This window comes from Nerophis lumbriciformis, linkage group LG08 (genome assembly GCF_033978685.3).
Source record: "Nerophis lumbriciformis linkage group LG08, RoL_Nlum_v2.1, whole genome shotgun sequence".
Lineage (NCBI taxonomy): Eukaryota > Metazoa > Chordata > Actinopteri > Syngnathiformes > Syngnathidae > Nerophis > Nerophis lumbriciformis.
Genome location: NC_084555.2, coordinates 20,932,712 through 20,958,032, shown reverse-complemented (window position 1 = coordinate 20,958,032; position 25,321 = coordinate 20,932,712). Strand labels below are relative to the sequence as shown.

Genomic DNA, 25,321 nt, shown 5'->3' with positions numbered 1-25,321 from the left:
AACCCTTTTTCGATTACGCATGCACCTCCTGGTACCCTAGCACCTCCAAAACCCTCAAATCTAGACTCCAAACATCCCAAAACAAGCTAGTCAGATTACTTCTAGACCTCCACCCCAGATCCCACCTCACTCCTACCCACTTCTCCAAAGTGGGCTGGCTCAGGGTGGAGGACAGAGTAAAACGACTTGCACTGAGCCTAGTCTATAAAATCCGCTACACCTCCCTGATACCGCAGTACATGTCAAACTACTTCCTTAACATAAATGACCGCCATAACCACAACACCAAGGGGAGCTCTACTAACCACGTTAAACCCAGATTCCGATCTAACAAAGGTCTTAACTCATTCTCTTTTTATGCCACATCAATGTGGAATGCGCTCCCAACAGGTATAAAAGAAAGGGCATCTCTATCCTCCTTCAAAACCGCAATAAAAGTACATCTCCAGGCAACTTCAACCCTAAACTAACACCCACCCCGGATTTTTAATAATCAAATGTAAACAATCAATGCAGATATTTTTCTTATGCCTTCTGATCTATCTCTCTCTCTCTATGTCCACTACTAGCTGTACATATCCTACCAAGTCATACCTACACTGTTTCAATATCCATTTCTCTGTTCTCAATTGTTGATAACTGATGATAGTAACCAAACCTAACCCCCCCCCCCCCCCCCCCCCTCCACACCCCGAATTGTAAATAATGTAAATAATTCAATGTATACACCCTGATGATTATCTTGTGTGATGACTGTATTATGATGATAGTATATATGATAGTATATATCTGTATCATGAATCAATTTAAGTGGACCCCGACTTAAACAAGTTGAAAAACTTATTCGGGTGTTACCATTTAGTGGTTAATTGTACGGAAAATGTACTTCACTGTGCAACCTACTAATAAAAGTCTCAATCAATCAATCGAACTCCCATTAGTTGCATCATTCAAGCGTTTATCATCTTTAAAATCATACAGAAAAGACATGTGTGTTCTTGTCTATTATAATGATTGAGAACGATAGGCAAAATTACAAAAAAAAGTACAGTTCCCCTGTAACACTAAGGCTTTGTTGACACTCTGGCAACTCGAAGATGTTCCTCAGAGCAAATCCCCATTTGAAAGTGATCAGACCGGATTTGTTCCGTCAACACACCAGCACTGATAACATCGTCTTATGATGTCAGCAAACCCAGTTTGAGAGAACATAACTTCTCAACTGAAGACATGAGATTCCTATTTAATTGCATTTAAAACCACCTCGGCGTGGATTCCATGTAATTTTTGCCGTTCACACCTTATGAAATCAGGACGGATACAAGCTATGAACCTTGCTAAATTTGACTGACTCACACCAGACTACGGTACATATCGATCTTACTTGACATTGATGAAAATGAAAAAACTGTAAAACAAACTGTACAAAGATGCACTGACAAGGCTATACATTGTTTACATTTTCATATGTAACCACTGTTGTATTGGTGTAGTCTACCCTTTATACAAAACAAATGTTTTAAAGAAGACTTTACGAGGCATTGGTTGTCTTTGTGACCAGGCGCATAGAGGAATGAAGGTTGGACTGTTAATTGGACACAAGGGACCGCTACACGATGCATTTCCTCTTAAAGTAGTAGAAGAGACTCTCGTTCTTCACGACCTACGGAATGTGCCCACAGGCTTTGTGATGCTGATGGGAGCAATCTACTGCCTCAACTCCAGTGAACCCACATAACATGAAGTACACTTTTGAATTCTTGCAAAGGGGGATCATGTGCAATAAGCTAGACCAATGCTCTGCACGAATACATGGACCAATTAATTTGTGTTTGTGTTTCCATTTTCTGGTGAGATAAGATTATTTTGAAGGGATTTGTGACCTAAAGGTTACTCTATTTAGAAATGCCACACTGTTACGGCTGTTTAAACATGATTTGCAGTAATTTACTGTGTTCGGGTCTCAGATTTCTGTCATCTGACGTTGATCCGCCATGTATATGAATAATGGGAGCCAATTGTCTGCTTTTTATTTCAGTTATTACTTAAATACCCTGTTAACGGTATAATCTTTATCATATTGTAAAATAAACCATCTTCAAAACTTAACCTACTTACTTATCTAGATATTTTCTTAATATGTTTATCTAATCTTTAAAAAATGAAAAACCCAATTAAAGGGGACCTATGATGATTTGATCCTCCATTTAACAATTCCTTGTGGTCCAGATGATATGTACTGGATATTTGTAGCCGTAAATCTTGTTCCGCAGTAATTTTTATAACCCATTTTTTAAATCTGTCTGCAAAATGTTCGATTCTGGAAGTGTTCCCAGATTGCAATTGAAACCACTCCTACCCCTTTCTAAAGGTATCATAATTTATCTCTTGAAAATGCACCCCCCCTGAGACCCCGAACGGGACAAGCGGTAGAAAATGGATGGATAGATAGATATATATATATCTTCACGGCCACTCCGGAGAATATGGCGAGGTATTGTCTATGTCGTTCATTCCTAGTTAGTTGGTACAGCTCCTCATATGGCTAAACAAGCCGATTTGTGATTTGCATGAGCAGCCACAGTTAGGGCAGGTTGTTCCTCCTGGAAGAGTCTGCTTAGGGCTTGCTGCCTTGCTTTCCGGGCCAATCTCTTTCGAACAGTATCGTCTATACGTTCGGATTCTAATATCTCTACTATTTTAACCGTCGCCCGGCGCTGACATTTGTCCGATAGTCTTTCCAGGAGATCCCAAAAATTATTCGTAGGGAGCGTTGGTGAAATTGCTCCAGGGTTTTGAGGTGTCTGCGATATGTCACCCATGTCTCGCTGCCGTACAAGAGTGTTGATATGACCACAGCTTTGTACACCATTAGTTTTGTGTCATTTTTGAGGTTACAGTTTTCGAATACACGTTTCTCAAGTTTTCCGAAAGATGCGCATGCACTCCCAAGTCGGTGAGTATCATCATCATCGGTGTTTGCTTTAGTGTTGAGAGTGCTTCCGAGATAGCAGAAGTTTTAAAATGATTTCAGTGTTTCCCCATCTAGTTGAATATTTGTCACAGGAGCCTGCTGGCCAGGAGCAGGTTGAATCAAAATCTTTGTCTTCTTTTTGTTCATTTGGAGGCCAAGCAGCTTATAGGCTGAAATAAATAGATTAAGGGTATCCTGTAGGTCCTGTTCCGACTTGGCTACAATGGCGCAGTCATCGGCATATTGTAGGTCATTTATTTTTATTTTCTGGACTTTTATAGTTGCCTCAGATTGAAAATACTTTCATCTAACCGGTATCTGACTGTGACACTGGCGGGGAGTTGGTCTTTGATGAGAACAATGACCGCGAAAAGGTAGACGTCGAAAAGGGAGGGTGCCAAGACACAGCCTTGATTGACACCGGCCATAATGGGTAAAGCGTCCGTTTCGAAGTTATTGTACAGCACAGTGGCAGTCATGCCGTCATGCAACAATCGCAGCATCTTGATAAACTTATCTGTTACAGAATTTTCCACAAAGCTTCACGGTTCAGAAAATCGAAAGCTTTGGTCAAGTCAATGAAGGCCATAAACGGGCTGGTGCTGCACGAGGCACTTCTCTTGCAGTTGTCTGGCCGCAAAGATCATGTCAATTGTGCCGCATTCTGGTCGAAAACCACATTGTGATTCTGGAAGAATCCCTTCGCTAAGTGGTTGGAAACGAGTGGTGAGGCCGTTGCCAAGATCTTGCCAGTGTGAGACAGTAGCGCGATGCCATGGTAATTACCTCTATCTGATCTGTCCCCTTTTTTAAATAACACAACAATCATCGGGTTTATTAGCTTGTTTGGTAGATCTTCATCCTCCCAAACATGTTGAAGAAACTTCGTCAGTTAAAGGGGAACATTATCACAATTTCAGAATGGTTAAAACCATTAAAAATCAGTTCCCAGTGGCTTATTATATCTTTCGAAGTTTTTTTCAAAATTTTACCCATCACGCAATATCCCTAAAAAAAGCTTCAAAGTGCCTGATTTTAACCATCGTTATAAACACCCGTCCATTTTCCTGTGACGTCACATAGTGAAGCCAACACAAACAAACATGGCGCATAGAACAGCAAGCTATAGCGACATTAGCTCGGATTCAGACTCGGATTTCAGCGGCTTAAGCGATTCAACAGATTACGAATGTATTGAAACGGATGGTTGTAGTGTGGAGGCAGGTAGCGAAAACGAAATTGAAGAAGAAACTGAAGCTATTGAGCCATATCGGTTTGAACCGTATGCAAGCGAAACCGACGAAAACGACACGACAGCCAGCGACACGCGAGAAAGCGAGGACGAATTTGGCGATCGCCTTCTAACCAACGATTGGTATGTGTTTGTTTGGCATTAAAGGAAACTAACAACTATGAACTAGGTTTACAGCATATGAAATACATTTGGCAACAACATGCACTTTGAGAGTGCAGACAGCCCAATTTTCATCAATTAATATATTCTGTAGACATACCGTCATCCGCGCTCTTTCCCTGAAAGCTGATCCGTCCAGTTTTGGAGTTGATGTCAGCAGGCCAGGGAAGCTAGGGTCGATAGCTCGCTCGTCTGCGGGAACAAACTGCCGCCATTGCTTGCCGTGCTACCGAGGTCCTTTGTCCCTGAATTGCTCACACACTCCGGTAGATTCGATGGCGGTCTGGAGGCAGATTTCTTTGACTTTATCGTTGGAAATGCATCTGCTTTGAGTGTCGCAGGATATCCACACATCTCTGTCGTAGCATAGCTTTCGTCGGTAAAGTGTGCGGAACAAACGTCCAATTTCTTGCCACTTTCGCATCTTTGGGCCACTGGTGCAACTTGAATCCGTCCCTGTTCGTGTTGTTACACCCTCCGACAACACACCGACGAGGCATGATGTCTCCAAGGTACGGAAAACAGTCGAAAAAACGGAAAATAACAGAGCTGATTTGACTTGGTGTTTGAGAAAATGGCGGATTGCTTCCCGATGTGACGCCACGTTGTGACGTCATCGCTCCGAGAGCGAATATTAGAAAGGCGTTTAATTTGCCAAAATTCACCCATTTAGAGTTCGGAAATCGGTTAAAAAAATATATGGTCTTTTTTCTGCAACATCAAGGTATATATTGACGCTTACATAGGTCTGGTGATAATGTTCCCCTTTAAGTGGTTAGGGCAAGCTCCCCACCTTTATACACTTCAGCAGGGATACCATCAGGTCCATAAGCCTTGTTATTATTCAGGCTCATAATAGCCCGGGCAACTTCTTGAAGACTCGGCGGGGCAGCAAGTGCAGTTCTTTCGGGAAGAAGAGGGATCTGACTTATAGTCTCTGCAGTAACTGGTTTTACGATTCAGAAGTTTTTCAAAGTGTTCTTTCCATCTTGCCATGATTGATGGGTTGTCCTTATATATATGAGATAGGCTCCCCCGCGACCCCGAACGGGACAAGCGATAGAAAATGGATGGATGGATGGATATATATACGTATATATACATTAAATTGCCAAAAGTATTTGGCCACCCATCCAAATGATGAGGATCAGGTGTCCTAATCACTTGGCCTGGTGTATAAAATCAAGCACTTAGGCATGGAGACTGTTTCTACAAACATTTGTGAACGAATGGGCCTCTTTCAGTGATTTCCAGCGTGAAACTGTCATAGGATGTCACCTGTGCAACAAATCCAGTCGTGAAATGTCCTCGGTCCTAAATATTCCAAAGTCAACTTTTTTTATAAGAAAAGTGAAGAGTTTGGGAACAACAGCAAGTCAGCCACAAAGTGGTAGGCCACGTAAACTGACAGAGAGGGGTCAGTGGATGCTGAAGCGCATAGTGCAAAGACTTTCTGCACAGTCAGTTGCTACAGAGCTCCAAACTTCATGTGACCTTCCAATTAGCCCACGTACAGTACGCAGAGAGTTTCATGGAATGGGTTTCCATGGCCGAGCAGCTGCATCTAAGCCATACATCACCAAGTCCAATGCAAAGCGTGGGATGCAATGGTGTAAAGCACATCACCACTGGACTCTAGAGCAGTGGAGACGCCTTCTGGAGTGATGAATCACGCTTTTCCATCTGGTAATCTTATGGACCAGTCTGGGTTTGGAAGTTGCCAGGAGAACTCTACATTTCGGACTGCATTGTGCCGAGTGTGGAATTTGGTGGAGGAGGAATTATGGTGTGGGGTTGTTTTTCAGGAATTGGGCTTGGCTCCTTAGTTCCAGTGAAAGGAACTTTGAATGCTCCAGGATACCAAAACGTTTTGGACAAGTCCATGGGATGGCACTTCAAATTCAAACTTGAGTAAAGGCAGGTGGCCAAATACTTTTGGCAATACAGTGTACATGGTGGTCTATAAAAAAACATTGAAGGAGGGTTCAGCAGTTGTTTTCGAGGGGGTTTGAAGGCTACAATGGCAAATAAAAGAAGAAAAAAAGTTACGTGTGTTCTTGTCTCTCATATTGAATGTGAATGATTGATGTGAACATTTCCAATAAAGTGCAGTTCTCCTTTAATGTGTTTTTTTTTCCTAACAAAATGAGGCTAGATATGTGTTGACGCCATCTAGTGGCTGACTCGTCATTGGGACTGGGGGGGGAGGAGAAAGAGACATGTCATGCATTTTTCTTTGCCCCAAATACGATGACAGAATATTGATATTCATGTCTACTTCAGACCCTCAAACTATTTGAATTGTGCGCGGCAGTCATTTGAATAAATCAACGCTCAGTGAGGGCTGCGCTTTTGTGTCCACTGCATGATCCACTTTTGTCTGAGTGTTATTGGGTCGGAGGGGCTGGATCGTGGGGAAAGAAAGAAAATGTCTCATATTGACGTCAAATAAATGTGTAAATGACTTCTCCTCATGAGTGAGGAGAAGCATACATCAGCTCTGACCAGCTGCGCACTCAAATAATAAAACCTACCAAAAAAAGACAATTAAGCTGCGTTTTAATTACCCAACTTTAATGAACGATCAGCATCCTCTAATTTGTGCATTTGTGTGTTTTTTTCTTTTTCTTTTTTTTTCTTCTTTTCCTCCCGGAGGGGAGAGAGGCGTGCTGACAGAGACCACTTGTACACAACTGTGCCAGTAGACAGGGAGTCTTTGAGGGCTTGTGGAGCGGACCAGACCCGCATATCAATCAGCGACTGGCTGAGTCCAAGCAGCGGATATCTGAAAGGGAGCAAGAGGGTGATGGCCGTGTTTGAAGAAGGTAGGAAAAAGCAAACTATAACATAACAAAAAAAAAAAAAAAACGCTTCTGTCTTTGTCCAGCCACGTGTGCGCACAAGAAGGCGCAAGGAGGTGCGGGGATTGCGCATATGTGCCAGACGCAGTCGAGTACGCGGCGCACCGTGGAATTATTCACACTGCTTCTCCCCAACTGACGACTTCCATCGCTCGACAATATGCACGCTGGAGTCTGGCTTTCGGTGGTGTGTTCCGTGTTTTTTTTCACCGGGCTGCAGTGGACCGCAGCGGCGGGGATGGATGCCTCCACGGCCGGCCCCGGCCCGCAAAACGCGGGGAAAAGAGACTTAAATCAGACGATAAACTCGCGACTGAAGAGGAAAACGCTGGCGGTGGATTTCGCCGTGCCCTCTCTGTTGCGTTATTACCTGGCGGAGTTGGTGAAAAGACCCCTCAATGGAGACTGCCAGACTTTTGGAGGCTGCTACACAGTTAGTGCAAACTTAAACATGCACTGCATCCCCTTGCAGAAAACCCTATCTACTTTTGTCGAGCAGGGGGCTGCAGGATCCGCCGCCAGGAACGCGTCCGGCGACGGACAGCTCCCTTTCTTTTCCAAGCGGCCGCTGTCCAAAGTTCTGAAATTGGGTCTGACCAAAGCCAGCCGCAAGTCGAACCAAGTGGTGGTGGAAATAGGAGAGGATTTCGTCAGGACGGGCTGCGGGGGGCTGTCGGTGTACGAGGAGGCCCCCGTGTTGACCCTGGAAGTGGACATCACGACTATTATGGAGTGGTGGCTTGGCGCGGACGGGGGCCGACTGAGGGTCCGGCTCATGCCGGAGAAAAGGGCGCAGGTGCCCGGCGTCGAGGACCGCTACACTGCGGCCATACGCGCGGCTGACCCCCGCCTCTTTCTACAGATTTTCTCCCAGGGTGAGTCTTCTTCTTTTTTCTCCCCCTCCTCCTCCTCCCCCCCAGCCGCATATTATACTCACCCAACTACCTTATGCTGCTCAATATGAATATTTGATGCCTCACCCCTCAAAACGGCATTGTGCACCATAACATGTTGTGTTGACAATTAGTATGTTGACAATTAGTTTGTAATTTGACAGACATGCAACGGCACCCACCGAAAAGGGATACGAAAAAAAAAAAAGCAAGAATGCTTATCCCGCCCCTAATTTATGATCAACTTATATGTTGGTTATGTAGTCCAAGTTTTAACAGCAGATTTGATGGATACATGACACTTTCAGAACAAGTATAACACATGATAATGGATGATAATGACAAGTCAGTATACAGACACCAGCATTGAGCGACCATGAGATTAGCTCCTTCTTGCCTGGGTATCTTTCGTCTTCTGGCGCCTTGTCTGGTGTGTTATGTCCCTTATTTCACAGTGAGTTATTTTGCACCTGTGTCCTACAGTTGAGATAGTCCAAACAACTAGTCATGTTTTTGATAGTTTCCCCAACAACACCTTTTTTTTACCGCAAGGTTGAACACTCTTAGGCTAGAAGACAGCAGTTTAATTTCTCCGCTCACACTGTCCCACAGTTTCACCCCCGCTATAGATAGCATTTGAGCCTTGAATGTGGAATTTACTATGTTATGTTTGACATGTATTTACTATGTATGCATGGACATGTCGTTAATCAAAGGAATATGAAGGGGTCTTGTCATGGCCTAATGATGTCTCAGTATGGAAATAACTCACTGAAACAGTGTTCATTGTAAATTTGTAGCAAATTGCAGTACTTTCAAAGTACATTTTTAAGTAATTTGCTGTGAAATGTCTTTGCAGCAATTTACTGTAACTGCAGAGCTGTGATTTTGCAGTTGCAGTAACCTCACAATTGTAATGTCCAAGTAAGCACAATAACTATACATTCTCATAAGGATTATGTGTGTAACCAAATACATTTTTGGTAACACTTTAGGATGGGGAACATATTCACCATTAATTAGTTGCTTATTAACATGCAAATTAGTAACATATTGGCTCTTAAATAGTCATTATTAAGTACTTATTAATGCCTTATTCTGCATGGCCTTATTATACAACCAGTAAGCCATTAACTAAGAGTCTTCCCTCAATAACCTCAGAATTATTTCTTATTAGTAACCCTAATCCTAACCCTAACTCTTATATGTTCCCCGAGTGTCCAAATAACTTTAAATTCACTTAGAATATGTTCGCCATACGAAAATGTCACCATTTTTTTTACGAACAATTTTTTTCCACAGTGGTATTCTTCTTCTTCTCTCTGGGTTTAACAGCATACTGCCACCTCTTGTACAAGAGTGTGTAACATAGTCTACGAAACTGTTAAGGGACACATCAGTTTGAATTTACAGCAATTTGTTGTGATATTACAGAGGAATACAGTATTTTACAGTAAAATATAAGGGTATTTTAATTATTTTTACAGTCACTTGTGATTTACAGAGGACTATGATTACAGTATGTTACTGTGAAATATAAGGTAAACATTATTTTTTACAGTCATTTGTTGTGCTATTGCAGAGGATGTAATTACAGTATTTTACTGTGAACTATGTGTATTGTGGCTTTTAAAGTCATTAGTTCTGACAGTACAGAGGACTATGATGACTGTGTTTTACTGTGAAATAAAGGTATTATAATTTACAGCATTTTTTTGTGATATTACAGAGGACTATGATAACAGTAATTTACTGTGAAATAACTTTGTAGCAATTTACTGTAACTAAAGAGCTGTGATTTTACAGTTACAGTAACTTCACAATTGTAAGTTCCAAGTAAGCACAATAACTATATATTCTCTTAAGGATTATATATGTAACCAAAAAAAAAATATATATATTAGCAGCTTTTTTACACAGTGTTATTCTTCTTCTTATCTCCCTAAGTTTAACAGCATACCTCCACCTCGTGTACAAGAGTATGTAACATAGCCTACAAAACCGTTAAGGGACAAATCAGTTTGAATTTATAGCAATGTGTTGTGATATTACAGAGGACTATGATTACAGTATTTTATTGCGAAATATAAGGGTATGGATATTTTGAACATGGCCATTTGTTGTGACATTACAAAGGACTATGAATACAATATTTTACAGTGAAATAAAAGGGTATTTTAATTTTTACAGTAACTTGTGATTTACAGAGGACTATCATTACAGTATTTCACTGTGAAATATAAGGTAATTGTGATTTTTTTACAGTCATTTGTTGTGCTATTGCAGAGGATGTGATTACAGTATTTTACTGCGAAATATAAGGGTATTTATATTTTTTAACATGGTCATTAGTTGTGACATTACAGAGAACTATGAATACAATATTTTACAGTGAAATATAAGGGTTTTTTAAATTTTTACAGTATTTTACTGTGAAATATAAGGTAATCATGATTTGTTGTGCTATTACATATGATGTGATTACAGTTTTTACTGTGAAATACGTGTATTGTGGCTTTTAAAGTCATTAGTTCTGACATTACAGATGACTATGATGACTGTGTTTTACTGTGAAATAAAGGTATCGTAATTTACAGCATTTTTTTGTGACATTACAGAGGACTATGATAACAGTATTCTACTGTGAAATATAAGGGTATCATAATTGTTACAGTCATTTATTATGATATTACATAGTACTATGACTACAGCATTTTAATTTGAAATAAAAGTGTATTGGGTTTTTACAGTCATTTGTTGTGATATTACAGAGGACTATGATTACAGTATTTTACTGTGAAATTTAAGGGTATGGTACTTGTTAGTCAATTGTCGTAATGTTACAGTACATTTTGATTACAAGCATTTTACTGTGAAAAAATATTGTTAACAATGAGTAAATCTTTACAGTGCACACTTTTACACTCTTTACGGTTTACATGAGTTGGAATCATGCTTCATTATCAATACTGCCCAGCATCACCCATAGATACTTTGCATGTTGATTTCATGCTCAAACGCTTGGGTGTTTGTGATATCTTCCAAGACCTCTGCCATTGTTGAATGATAACATACATGCACTTTGCTCAAAAGCCACATGTGAGGATATCAAAATAGCAAAAGCTCCCCTGCAGGGTCTCCTTGTCTTCATCACTTTCCCCTTGACATACCTTATCCTTTCCCCTAACCACCCCACTCCAGGAGGAAAGTTGAAATAGGCGTTATTCTGATTAGGCAAATTAACTCGTTATCTCCAAGAATGCTTCAATACTCCAGGGTTCATCCCGGCTTTCTTCTTCTTCTTCTGAGGATCGGCACAATTGCTGTATTTGCTTGGTGGCTTTGATTGGGGGGGGGGGGGGATTGCTAACGAGCGTATCAGATAAAAGGAAAAGAAGAGGATTGCTTGGTCGTTTGGAAGTGTGCACACAATGTAAACATGTTGATTGTAAATCCACAGCAAATTACCGGATAGAAATTGCATTACTTTCACGGTAACATTTACAGTAATTTACGATGAAATATATTTACAGCGATTTCCTGTAACTATGTTGTGATTTTTGTTAATTACAATAAGGTTATAACTAAATGCTGCAACTGCACAGTTGTACTGTTATAGTTAATTATACTCTCTGGTTTTCACAGCATACTGTACAAGAGTGCGCAACGTAGTCTAAATGGATGGATGGATGCATGTTGTAAGGGTATTGTAATTTTGTACAGTTATTTTTGGTAATGACACAGTGAAGTTTAATTGCAGAATTTTACTGTGAAAAATGATGTTAGTTGCTGTGAAATCCCGGTCATTTTTTTACAGTGTTCCTTCAACACGTATGCTCATCCGCGACTTTGTCTGCTCTGTGATGCTGACCTGATGATACTAGTAATACTAATGCCTTATGAGTTACATTATATCATCAGCAAATGACATGCCTCTGTCCCCTTTAAAGACATGACACCCACACGCATCTGAGTGGGCCACCATGCACTGCACCATCCTGCTAGCTGTCCCACACAGGTGTTAATATTAGTAGGCATTGATGTGATCGTCTTTCCTGCTTTTGAAGGTCATTTATTTAATTACCACCACATCCACACAGCCTTGAAATGTCAAACTGATCCACTGCTCGAGAGTAGTAATCACATGGCATTGGTTGTACCTCCAGCTGTGTACCTGTTGAGCTGTCTAACTGATGAAAGATGAATTAGTGTATGGATGACCGGCTCCCACTTCGTAAAACACGAGGTTTGCATTACAAATGGTTGCTATATACTAAATGAAGCATGCCCATTGCATCAGCTTGTGCATCATTCACTCCTGCAGAACTTTTTGTGTTGTCATGGAGATGGAGCCGGTGTGATCATTTACAGGAATAGGTGGACAAATGTGTGGCAAATGCTGACGTTTGAAAAGTATTGGTAATTACAATATACTGTAAATATTAGAAGTGGAACTGTTTCCTTATGTCATTGTGTTATTTTAATGTAAACGTACAAGACACTATGGGCAAACATGCAGTAAACACGCAAATGCATCCAATACAAGAACTGTGTCAGGCAGTATAAGAAGGGTTTGTCAAATGAATACCCAATCGAAACTCCGGCAAACATAGCGTGGTGACATAGGTGCGTGTTATAGGCCTGATTTAATAGAGGGGTGCGTGTACTTCAAACACTTGCAATCTTGCTCGGACACACACAGCTGATCTACTAAACATGTGCAAAGTTAAATGTGTCTGTTAAGTGAGCAGAATAAAGCGTGCAATCCATTTTGTGTCTGTCTTCATTAATATGCAACGTATATGCTGATCATCAAAACGTCAAAAAACAGGAAGGAGAAGATGCAAATATAATTAAAGCTGCAAGCAGCGATGGACGGGACCGACTTTTGCTGGTGTTTCCTGCCTTTACCCATTCAACATATCTTTACCTGCACATTACCTACCTTCCCTGCATCATGGGGACACATTGGTGCTTCTTTCTTTCACCCATACAACATATCTATGTAATCATGTAATTTGACCTTCTCTGCATAGTAAGGTCACGCTGGTACTTCCTGCCTGTACCCATTCAACCTATTTTCACCCGCACATTACCTACCTTCTCTGCATATTGGGGTCACACTTGTGCTTTCTGCCTTTACCCAGTCAACATATCTTTACCCGCACAGTACCTACCTTCTCTGCATTGTGTGGTCACGCTGGTGCTTCCTGCTTTTAAACGGCCATCTTGAGACGGCAGCAGCGCAGCAGCATCAGCGCAGCGGTTTTTTGAAGGCTTGTAAAATCAAAACCGGAGCAGTTATGAAAACTCTTTCATCAACTTTTAATCAGAATGGTTCAATCTCTCTCCTGTGCTAGTTTGAAGCCGACACGACAAACTCGCTCAGAGGAGATAATGTTTAAAAAAAAGGTGACTGTTTTGACCCCACTTTTGTTTTGAAAGGGGAATTGCAAACTTTCTGTTGATTTTTGCTGGGGCTTGTCAATAAATGAAATGTAGGTCTATGTGAGACCTACATAGAGGTTTTTGTTTTATGTCTCTACGACATTCCTACCGGAAGTTACAAGCAGTTTTGTCTGTGTTTTCTTCCTAGGAGCAGTTTTGTCTGTGTTTTATTCCTAGGAGGCGCTAGAGCGCAATTTTGAGTTTTCAGGTTTGGTTTTTTTATCAGATCGCAATTTACGCCAGTCTTGATGTGTGTGTCCAGTTTGGTGAGTTTTGAAGCATGTTAAAGGGGTCAAATTACAGCTCAAAGAGACAAAAATGACTGTTTTTACGAAATTTTTGTTTTGAAGGGGGAACTGACAACTTCCTGTTGATTTTTGCTGAAGAATGTTAGTGTATGAAATCTAGGTCTAAGTTAGACCTACGTAGAGGTTTTTGTTTCATGTCTGTACGATATTCTTACTGGAAGTTATAGGCCGTTTTGTCTGTGTTTTTTCCTAGGGGGCGCTAGAGCGCATTTTTGAGTTTTGGGGTTTGGGTTTTTTTTAGATGGCAATTTTTGCCAGTCCTGATGTGTGTGTCAAATATGGTGAGTTTTGAAGCATGTTAAGGGGGTCAAATTACAGCTCAAAAAGGCGGCGGTATAATAAAGAATAATAATAAAATCTTACAAATTCAATAGGGTCCTCTGTCCCAGAGGGACATTGCGGTCCCTAATTACTGAGAACGCGCAATGTGTTTTATCAACACTCATCATCGTTTTGCGTGCACTATTTAGCGTTTTATTTAGCACGTGTCAGAAGGACGCGCAAACTGACTGCAGGATCAGTGCTTGTGCTGGATGATGGACAAACGAGAATTCTCCGTTTGTCGTGTCTGTTAACATTTTGGACGGTCAGAAATAATAAATATTGGCCATTCAGCAACATCATTTTATAATTTTATAAGTCAATTGATACGTTTTGGTGTCCTTTATTATGTCCTTTATTTTTTTTTTTAATGGCATTTTTTTTTTCACATATAATATACCGTATAGGGCAAAACGGTGGAACAGGTGAGTGCTGGTGCCTCACAATAAGAAGGTCCGGGGTTCGATCCCCAGGCTCTGGGTTTTTCTGTGTGGAGTTTGCATGTTCTCCCTGTGACTGCGTGGGTTCCTTCCGGGTTCTTCGGCTTCCTCCCACCTCCAAAGACATGCACCTGGGGATAGGTTGACTGGCAACACTAAATTGTCCCTCGTGTGTGAATGTTGTCTATCTGTGTTGACCCTGCGATGAGGTGGAAACTTGTCCAGGGTGTACCCCGTCTTCTGCCCTAATGCAGCTGAAATAGGCTCCAGTCACCCCTACAACCCCGAGAGGTACAAGCAATAGAAAAAGGATGTATGGATGACTATACCGTATATTATTGAAATATTTCTTATGTTAAAAAAATTTATTTAAGTATGCATTGCATTTTGAACGAGTTAAGTGCAACCTCTCACCATGCAATGAGCGCACCTTCGGGGTGAAAAAAATAAATATATAAAGTGGTTTCACTGTAAATGCACTGCACGACTGCTTCTAAAATGCCCATAAAATGTGTTAAATGTCTCCTGCATGTTTGAAAATGTAGCAGAGTGCAACAGGATGCAACAAGTGGGAAGCATGATAACAGGAATGGGCAGTAAATGAGAGTGTCTCCATGGTGATGCCCAGTATAGTACACACAAAATCCTCATTTTAATCAGGCGGTCTGCATCACTTAACAATTGCACACGCAGTCTTAGTAGAACACACGCAACACACCCACTAATAAAACACACTATTTTATAGATTGCACATGATGTTTAGCACGTGGTGTTTGGATCTTAGTAAATCAGGCTCGAGGTGTACCATAGCTATATGCGCAAAGAGTGGAGTTCTATATTTCATGATTCCTCTGTCCAGGTGGTAGTAAGAATAACATGATATCTTCCCTGTGTATCGCATCTAAAGCTGTTTTAAGCCCCAAATTGGTTGATTAAGTTTGACATTTTATTGTTGAATGTGCATGCTTGTTTCCCCCCAGCCCCCGGTGAAAGGCTGGCTATTAGCATTGGAATAAATGCCTGTTATGCCACCCACAATAATTTGACAACCATGCAAATATGCCTGCAGGAATCAAGACATGAAACTGCACAGTGCGTTTATTACTTACTTGCCCAGTGGGCCTCAAGGGGAATATCATTATTTTTGAGTTGCTTGTACAAGAGCAAGAGTGGGAGAAGGGAACACCAGGCAAAGAAGGTGTGATCGAGAGTTGACCTCTACTTTATTAACCTCTGCTGTGTTTACTAAGTGGTGCCTTAATAGCTTTCAAAACAACAACCAACACATAGGGCATCCCAGTTCTGTTATTATGCACATTTCTACCCCCAAGTGAAAATCTTCTGCCAACGTGCCTGCAAAATTGTTTTTTATTTTCAGCTCATCCCCCCTCTCTTTTGTCCACAACATATTTTCACATTATCTTATCAGGATTGTCATGCACAAAATACATTCATCTAACTGCATTTAAAAACTAAAGCAACACCAGGAGACACATTGTAAAGAATCATTTAAAACAGGGACTCCCAAACTGTGGTACGTGTACCACTAGTGGTACGTGGGCGCCATCTAGTGATATGCCAAATAATCATTTAATTATGTGACGAGTGTGTTATTTTCCCATATTCAAACACAGTGTTAATACTCAATATACTTGTTAAATGGGACCTCTGCCTTGTTGTTGTTGAATACTACTACTACGCTACTCTATTTTAATGTTGGTCATAATGGTGGTACTTGGAGAGTATTTTATTTTCTGAGGTGGTACTTGGTGAAAAAAGTTTGAGAACCATTGCTTTAAAACATCCTAAATCCAGACGGTGATTCAGATCACCCCCCCCAAATCAAGCACTTGTTCCTTATCAGACTTTGTACATTTCCTGAAAGTTTCATCAAACTGCCCATCATTTTTTGAGTCATTTTGGTAACTCAAAACATCCATACATCTTCTTCCACTTATCTGAGGTCGGGTCGCGGGGGCAGCAGCTTAAGCAGAGAAGCCTAGATTTCCCTCTTCCCGTTCGTCCAGTTCTTCACGGGGAATCCTGAGGCGTTCCCAGGCCAGCCGGGAGACATAGGCCCAATCCCAATACACGCCCTCACTCTAACATATTGCCTTTCATGCACCCTTTTTCTTAACCGGTAGACTTGCTGTTATTTTGTCATTATTCTTTTGGAAAATTTTATTAAATGTGTGCGATCAGAGTGTACGTTTTGACACACGAATGCACTGCGCTTCGGCTCAGGAACGTCACAGCCGCACGGCAGCACATGTGGATGAAAAACAACAACGGGTGTTTTCCAAAGGCAGTAGTAACTTTATTAGTAGCGGTGTACTGTACAACCCTTTAATCCCACCATTACACTACAAAAACCCGACGGCAATGGAGTTACCGGCTGAGATTGTTTTTTTGTTTACATTCATCATGCTTCGGTTGATTAATAAACGGAGAACTACACGGACAAGAAGCCGCCATCTACGACTGTTGTCTCTTGTGAATTTTTTGAAGGTATGTAACGTTAATGTTTTCACATTTGCAAGCATTAAAGTTTTAGTATTTTTGTATTATTATTTAGTATTTTAGCCTAATGTTAGCTCGCTGGCTAACATTACAAACTAACGTTCCAAACTAACATGTAATATATTATATAACTTATGCAGAAATTGTGCATTTTTCTCTAGCTCTACCTGAGCAAGTCAGCATCTGAAATGCCTCACTCTGAAGGGCTAGAGTCATACCCCTTACTCCTCGTTATCCCCAGTACCCCTCCATGCAAAGAGTCATTGGGACTCCATTACCTTCACGGGAACACGCAGAATGTTGGGATAGGGCTAAAAAGTAAGGTGAGGGGGTGTATTGGGATTGGGCCATAGATGCCCGAACCACCTCCTCTGGCTCCTCTCAATGTGGAGGAGCAGCGGCTTTACGTTGAGCTCCTCCCGGATGACAGAGCTTCTCCCCCTATCTCTAAGGGAGAGCCCTGCCATCCAACGTAGGAAACTCATTTTGGCTGCTCGTACCCGTGATCTTGTACTTTCGGTCATAACCCAAAGCTCATGACCCTAGGTGAGGATAGGGATGCAGATTGACCGGTAAATTGAGACCTTTGCCTTCCGGCTCAGCTCCTTCTTCACCACAACGGATCGATGCAGGCTCCGCATCACTGCAAACGCCGCACAGATCCGCCTGTCGATCTGACGATCCACTCTTCCCTCACTCGTGAACAAGACTCTGAGGTACTTGAACTCTTCCACTTTGGGTGGCACTCCACCCTTTTTCGGGCGAGAACCATGGACTCTGACTTGGAGGTGCTTATTCACATACAAGTCGCTTCACACTCAGCTGCGCACCGATCCAGTAAGAGCTGAAGATCCTGGCCAGATGAAGCCATCTAGACCACATCATCTGCAAAAAGTGGAGACCTAATCCTGCAGTCACTAAACTGAATCCCCTCAACGCCCTGACTGCACCTAGACATTCTGTCCATAATTGTTATGAACTGAATTGGTGACAAAAGGCAGCCCTGGCAGAGTCCAACCCTCACTGAAAACGAGTCCGACTTACTGCCTGCAATTTGGACCAAGCTCTGACACGATCATACAGGGAGCGGACCGCCACAGACAGTCCGAAACCTCATACTCCCTGAGCACTCCCTACAGGACTTCCCAAGGGAGACGGTCAAACCACATCTAGACTTGTTGAGCAAACTCCCATGAACCCTTAAGGATCCTGCCGAGAATATAGAGCTGGTCCACAGTTCCACAACCAGGACGAAAACTACACTGCTTCTCCTGAATCCGAGGTTCGACTATCCGGCATAGCCTCCTCTCCAGTACACCTGAATAGACATTACCGAAAAAGGCTGAGGAGTGTGATCCCACAATAGTTGGAACACACCCTCCGGTTCCCCTCCTTAAAAAGAGGAACCTGCCCCCGATGTCCACGCAATGTTGCAGAATCTTGTCAACCAAGACAGCCCCACAGCATCCAGAGCTTTAAGGAATTCCGGGCAGATCTCATCCACTCCTGGGGCATTGCCACCAAGGAGCTTTTTAACTACCCCGGCAACCTCAGCCCCAGAAATAGGCGAGCACACCACATATATCCTATAGACACTGCTTCCTCATAGGAAAACGTGTAGGTGGGATTAAGGAGGTTTTCAAAGTAGCAATCACAGTTTACTTAAAAAGTCCTTAATCACAAATGTCTCGAAGGGCTATACAAGCCACAATGACATCCTAAGCTCAGATCTCATATCAGGGCAAGAAAAAACTCAACCCAACGGGAACAACGAGAAACCTTGGAAGGGACCACAGATGTGGGGACCCACCGGGGGGGTGCAAAGGGTGCTGAGTATATACAGTTAATAACGTGAGAGTTCAGTTCATAGTGAGGCCAGCAGTGGATCCTCTCATATGTAGACAAGTCAGCAGCGCAGAGATGTCACCAACTGATGCATAGAGCAATGGTCCATCCCGGGTCACGATTTGGAACAGCTAGCGAATCCTCCATGGAAACTGATGCTATCTTTAATCTCTCTTCAAATTTCTTAGTAAAAAATTGCATAAAGTCATCAGCCGAGTGATTGGAGCTACTGTGAGAAGTTCCTTGTTGGGTTAGTGACGCTACTGTATTAAACAAATATTTAGGATCGTTTTTTTTAGGCGGATGCGATTTGAGTAGTAACTAGTTTTAGCTGTGGTAAGAGCGTACTTAAAATACATCCTGAATCAAGATCCGCAGCACACCATCCCCACCATACACAGTGTTGACAGTGCACTTCTTCCCCCGCCTGAGGCGGAGGATAGTGGTCCAGAATTGCTTCGGAGCCGAATGTCGTTTTCCATGGTTTCCCGAACTCCTCCAATGTTCAAATTTTGTGTCTTGCCAGATTTTGTATTTTATAGGAGAACATAATATGTATTCCTGCTGTAGGAGCACTTGCATTCAGAGGAGGACCTACACCATGTTTGGATACCAGTTTCATGCATTTATAACACACAATGTGGATTGTTACAATCATGGTTTGAGTGCCAAAGATGTTTGGTGATCTATTCTGTGATAGTATCCAATCATCCGTCTATTTTCTACTGCTTGTGGCTTTCGGGGTCCCATGGGAGCTGTAGCCTATCCCAGCTGCACTCGGGCAAAAGGTGAGATACACCCTGGGCAAGTCGCCACCTCATTGCAGGGCCAACACAGATACACAGACAACATTCACACTCACATTCACACACTAGGGCCAATTTAGTGTTGCCAATCAGCCTATGCCCAGGTGCATGTTTTTTTGATTTTGGAGGAATCCGGAGTACTCGGAGAGAACCCACGCAGTCACGGGGAACCCAGGACCTTGTTATTGTGAGGCACAATCACTAACCACTGTGTCGCTGTGCTGCCTTTGTGATATTACTACCTGAATAAATGCTTCTGTTACTCTGTATATTACATGTTGTACAAGTTATCCATCCATCCATTTTCTACCGCTTATTCCCTTTGGGGTCGCGGGGGTTTGAACCTTGTCTATTTTTCAATAAAATTTAATATTCTGCCTGCTAAACATTCTGTAATTGCGGACTATCAACCAAAACATGTTATAAAATAATATACACTTCATTTGAATCTGCCAGAACATTTATTTGGGTAGAAATATCACAGATTACATTACAAAACATCTTTGACAAAGCTTGATCGTAAAATAAGACAATTTTTTTTATTGTTTTGGTTTTTAAATTGGATGTGACACAGAGCACTATCATTGTGAAGCCGGAAGTATGTGACTGGTATGAGAAGAGATGTCTTGACATGTTTTCAGGAAAGTCTTATAAAAATTGACGCACGACTTCCTCACTACCGTCTTTTTTTCTGTTGAGCTTTTATATGATGTCCACCTTTCTTTGTGCATTTCTGCTCGCTATTTTTGAGCTTGTGGTTCAACAGTAACTGGACGCAATTCCAATTCTCCATTCTACGGAACGGGACAAGGATAAAAAATGAGTCATGACGCTTGCGATCACACGTTAACAAAAATTAGCGCCGTTAAAGGAACTTATAGTTACCAGGTTATTATCTCGTTAACTTTTACAGCCGTAGTAGAGACATTCAATAAATACAAGTAAACAATGATACATGTATAAATAGTAGAGTAAAACGTTACACTGAATAACCCAATTTTCGTAAATAAATGGTGCAATAAATTATGAGTGATGATCTTTGAATGAAAAGTATTGCTTCATAATGTTGATGTTGTTATTCTTATGTTGTTAGAGTTGATTGTTGAAGACTTTAAGCTGTATTAAGGCTTTGTGAGTTATTTCTTTTATATTCTTGCAGTTGAGACGATGTCACTTGTGTGTTGTGTGAAATTATGGAACGGAGTGAGTGAAGCTCTCAAGTGATATTAAACCATGAGCTAGGTCAAGAAGTGGTTAAACTTCATTGTTTTCATACGGTATGGAGATCAAGAAGGGCCCCCGTGTTTCATGTTGACAATAATACTTCTTAAATCTGATACTGTCACTTGAGGCATTTATGATAATTTGTTTGTTTATGACAAAAGCGCTCTGTGCATGTGATCTTTTTTCATCTGTCCCTCGCCACATGAGTAAGAGAGTGAACTTGTAATCATTAAGGTTACTGACATTAAAAGCTTGCATCAATCAGCTGCTAATGGAAAAGTCTATCGGAAGTCAGACTGACAAGCCCGTTTATTATTAATGCATTTCTATGATCAATTTATTTATTGTACAACATGACACTCAGCTGGACCCTGGGGGACCCGCCTGGCAAGTATCACTGATCTTCAAGTATCGTCAGCACACTGTTAGATCCTGAGATGATGTGCTGCATGTATTTACTCTGTACTGGAAAATTGATGCAATATAACATATCAAAGCTGCATTGCTACTCCTCTGACAGTGTCAAAACTTCAAAACAGACCATTACTGTTATATTTAAAGGCCAAGTACTCAGTGTATTGGATATTGGAATTATTTGCCACATGCCAAGATTTAAAATGTATTTTTCAATACATTTCCCTAGTTTTAAGAGCTATTTACTTATTTTTAGTCATTGACTTTACAGCATGATCTTAATTTTAGCATGAATAATTATATTTTGTCTATTCTAGTTTAAAAATGTTAAAATTACACAAATAACTATTCAAATAAGATTTTGGTTTTCCCTACATAAATAATCGTGTTTAAAGATTCTGCAACATCCCAAGGATGCATAATTTAATAAATGCAAGTTGAATAATGTTTGTTTTATTAATAACATACCTATTTCTTCCTGCTATTTTCTAGATACAGAAATCTTAATTTAGGATGTCTTATCAAGTACAATTAACTAGCTGCACGGACAGATAATTTATTAGTCTTTAGTATTTTTTTTCTAAAATCCAGTCTTTTTATTTTATATTTTGTCAGCTTTTTTGCTGTGTGCAAGTGTACCAAGTATTGTGGTCACATAGCAATTCCTCCAGCAATTCTTGATGCTACGAATTATGCACGGCCTTAAAAGTTTGCCCGATCACCTAACTTCCGAGCATATTTTGGCCAATCAGCGTCATTTTCGCCAGTGACATTTGTCTCCGTGCCCCTCAAAAATGCATACCTCAACTGTCTATTCAAAGTGTTTGTTTGTTTCTTGTGTAGAAGAAGCAAGAACAGCAATATGTAACAATACATCAATTCTCAGCCACATCCACTAAATTTTACAATATATTTTTTTACTTCCATATATTATCCGCACCAGACTAAAAGCCGCAGATAGATACGTTGTGAAATGAGTTATTGACACAAATGGATTTTGTAATTGTTTATTTACATTCCTTAATTGTTTCCAAACAGTGCCTGTAACAAGGCAGTAAAACAGCTGCTCAAACAAAACAAAAGTCATCGTCATGGACCCACTAGCTGCAGAAGCTAAACAGATTCAATAAGTCCACGGTGATATTTTGGTGAATTTTACAAAACTGAAACAATACAAAAATAATGTAACTGTAAGTTAATAATACTAACACAGACACTCGCAAACATGTTAGCATCTTAGCTAATGTTAACGACACTGGCTTAATTTAGTTATGATAGCTCAGTCAGATAAATCATAAAAACATGAAACACACTCCTTTAGACATCACACATGGGATGGTTGAGTAAGTATGAATTGTTTTAGTTGTATTGATGAATGAACAATCCATACAAGGAGAAAGGCTAAGGATGACTAAAAGACAGTACTTCCGGTTGAAAGCTCTAAACTTGTCCAAAATATGGCTCCATAGCACATACAATAACACACGTTTTTAGAGTCTTTGCTTGTTTTTTAAAAACTATTTACATTATAGCCGCCAGCAAAGAAAAATCCATAAATTAGCCGCACCATTTTATATGACACAAGAATCAAAGCGTCAGAAAAAAGTAGTGCCTTATGGTCTGAAATTTACGGTAGTTGTGATCAATTATGTCAAGGAAATAATTTGACAATGAGCTACAAGGATGTGCTTTTACTGCCATCTAGTGTCTACTTTAAGTATGTGCAGTAAAAACCAAGTAAAACATCAATATAGCATTTGTTTTTCAAATGTTTCTGAGATCCTGTGTTTTTTGAGGTTAAGGTTACAATGAACACAAACTAAAATGGCAAGTTGACTCAATGTTATAAAAAAATAATAAGCATTAACACATCGCACATTTTGTTGCAACTTTCTGAAAAATTAGCTGAAAATTCCGGCATTTTAGGCCACAACAATCACAACAATAACGAGCGGAATCCTGACACAAGGTATATACACGAAACAATTTGTCCTTGAGAATACAAGTCATGCACTGCATCATACACTAAACACAGTGAAGCGTTTTACCATGTTGACGCACGTGGCTGCTTGACCTGGGTAACTCTCTGGTTTTTACTACCCTCACGTGCATGTATACATATTCATGTTTTATTCAGCAACAAGCAGCATGAAGCAACACAATCCCCAGGCATAGGCGCCGATCTACATTTTTGCCAGTGGGTGCTCGGTGTGTGTGTATTAGTGTTGTCCCGATACCAATATTTTGATACCGGTACCGGTACCAAAAGTGTTTCGGTACTTTTCGGTACTTTCCGGTACTTTTCTAAATAAAGGGCACCACAAAAAATGTCATTCTTGGCTTTATTTTAACAAAAAAATCTGATGTCACATTAAACATATGTTTCTTATTGCAATTTTGTCCTTAAATAAAATTGTGAACATACAAGACAACTTGTATTTCAGTAATAAGTAAGCAAACAAAGGCTCCTAATTTAGCTGCTGACATATGCAGTAACATATTGTGTCATTTATTATTCTATTATTGTGTCAAAATTATTAAGGACAAGTGGTAGAAAATTAATTATTAATCTACTTGTTCATTTACTGTTAATATCTGCATACTTTCTGTTTCAACATGTTCTATCTACACTTCTGTTAAAATGTAATAATCACTTATTCTTCTGTTGTTTGATACTTTACATTCGTTTTGGATGACACCACAAATTTGGGTATCAATCCGATACCAAGTAGTTTCAAGATCCTATTTTGGTCATATTCAAAGTCCTCCAGGGACGTATTTCCTGAATTTATTGATATAATATAAATTTTTTTTTAAACGAAAGAAGATTTTGTGATGTTAAAATATATCGATGTAATCATAGTAGTATTGGCTAGATACGCTATTGTACGTAGTATCATTACAGTGGATGCTAGGTGTATATCCACCAATGGCATTTGTTTATATTGTAGCGTCCCGAAAGAGTTGGTGCCGCAGGGAATTCTGGGATTTTGTTCTGGAGTGTTTATGTTGTGTTGCGGTGCAAATATTCTTCCAAAATGTGTTTGTCGTTGTTGTTTAGTGTGGTTTCACTATATGGCACATGTTTATGACAGTGTGGGCGTTGTTTATATTGCCACCCTCAGTGTGACATGTATGGCTGTTGAATAAGTATGCACTTTATTTGCATGTATGCAGTGTGTTCAAAGTCAAGATGTTTGTGTCATCACATAATTATCGGGCACAATGAAATCATGGTTAGTCTTGTTAATTACAGACTATATACTATGTGACTTTTTTATTATGCAAGACAGACCATACTCACCTCAAAATTAAAAGCAATAAGATTTATTCTTCAAAATATGTTTTAAAGTTTGAAAGTTGCCATTAATCCCACGTGGGTGCTCGGCATTGTCCGTGGGCGCTCGGGGCCCGAAACACCCGCGGAGTCGGCGCTGAAGTCCCCAGGTACATCAGCTGAAGCAATGTACTCCCAACAGTTGCAAATTCAAATAAGCTGTTAGGAATAAAAACAAAAAAGAAAACTATTTTTACTAATTGTGATGAACTTTTCATATCAGTATTCTGGGAATTCTCTGGACTCAATGTGACTATTGCTTTAAATTCCATTTTCGTTTCTTATTCAGCACTCTGTCTTATACTCTTTCACATTATGTTTTTTTTTTGTTTTTTTTTTTTTGCTATTTATATCACCTGCAAGCTGCCTGTTTGATTAATGGTGATGCTTTTAAGAAGTGCAAATAATGCTCTGGGCTCTTGGTATGAAAAGAAGTGCATACTGTACATGAACTCTTCCCTTTAATGTTCTACATCCATAATGAGAGAAGTAAACAATTCTGCAAGTTGCCCTATG

The 25,321-nt window shown here is 40.5% G+C and overlaps 1 protein-coding gene across 1 annotated transcript in view; it reads left to right on the top strand.

Annotated features, from left to right (window-relative positions):
- alk (ALK receptor tyrosine kinase) overlaps window positions 1–25,321 on the top strand; it is a 946,171-nt gene that overhangs the window by 21,860 nt on the left and 898,990 nt on the right. Inside the window, exon 2 of the mRNA XM_061968449.1 lies at window positions 7,044–8,124. Within this exon, the coding sequence (XP_061824433.1) occupies window positions 7,410–8,124 (715 nt within the window). The 5' untranslated portion in view covers window positions 7,044–7,409. The remainder of the gene's footprint in view (window positions 1–7,043; window positions 8,125–25,321) is intronic.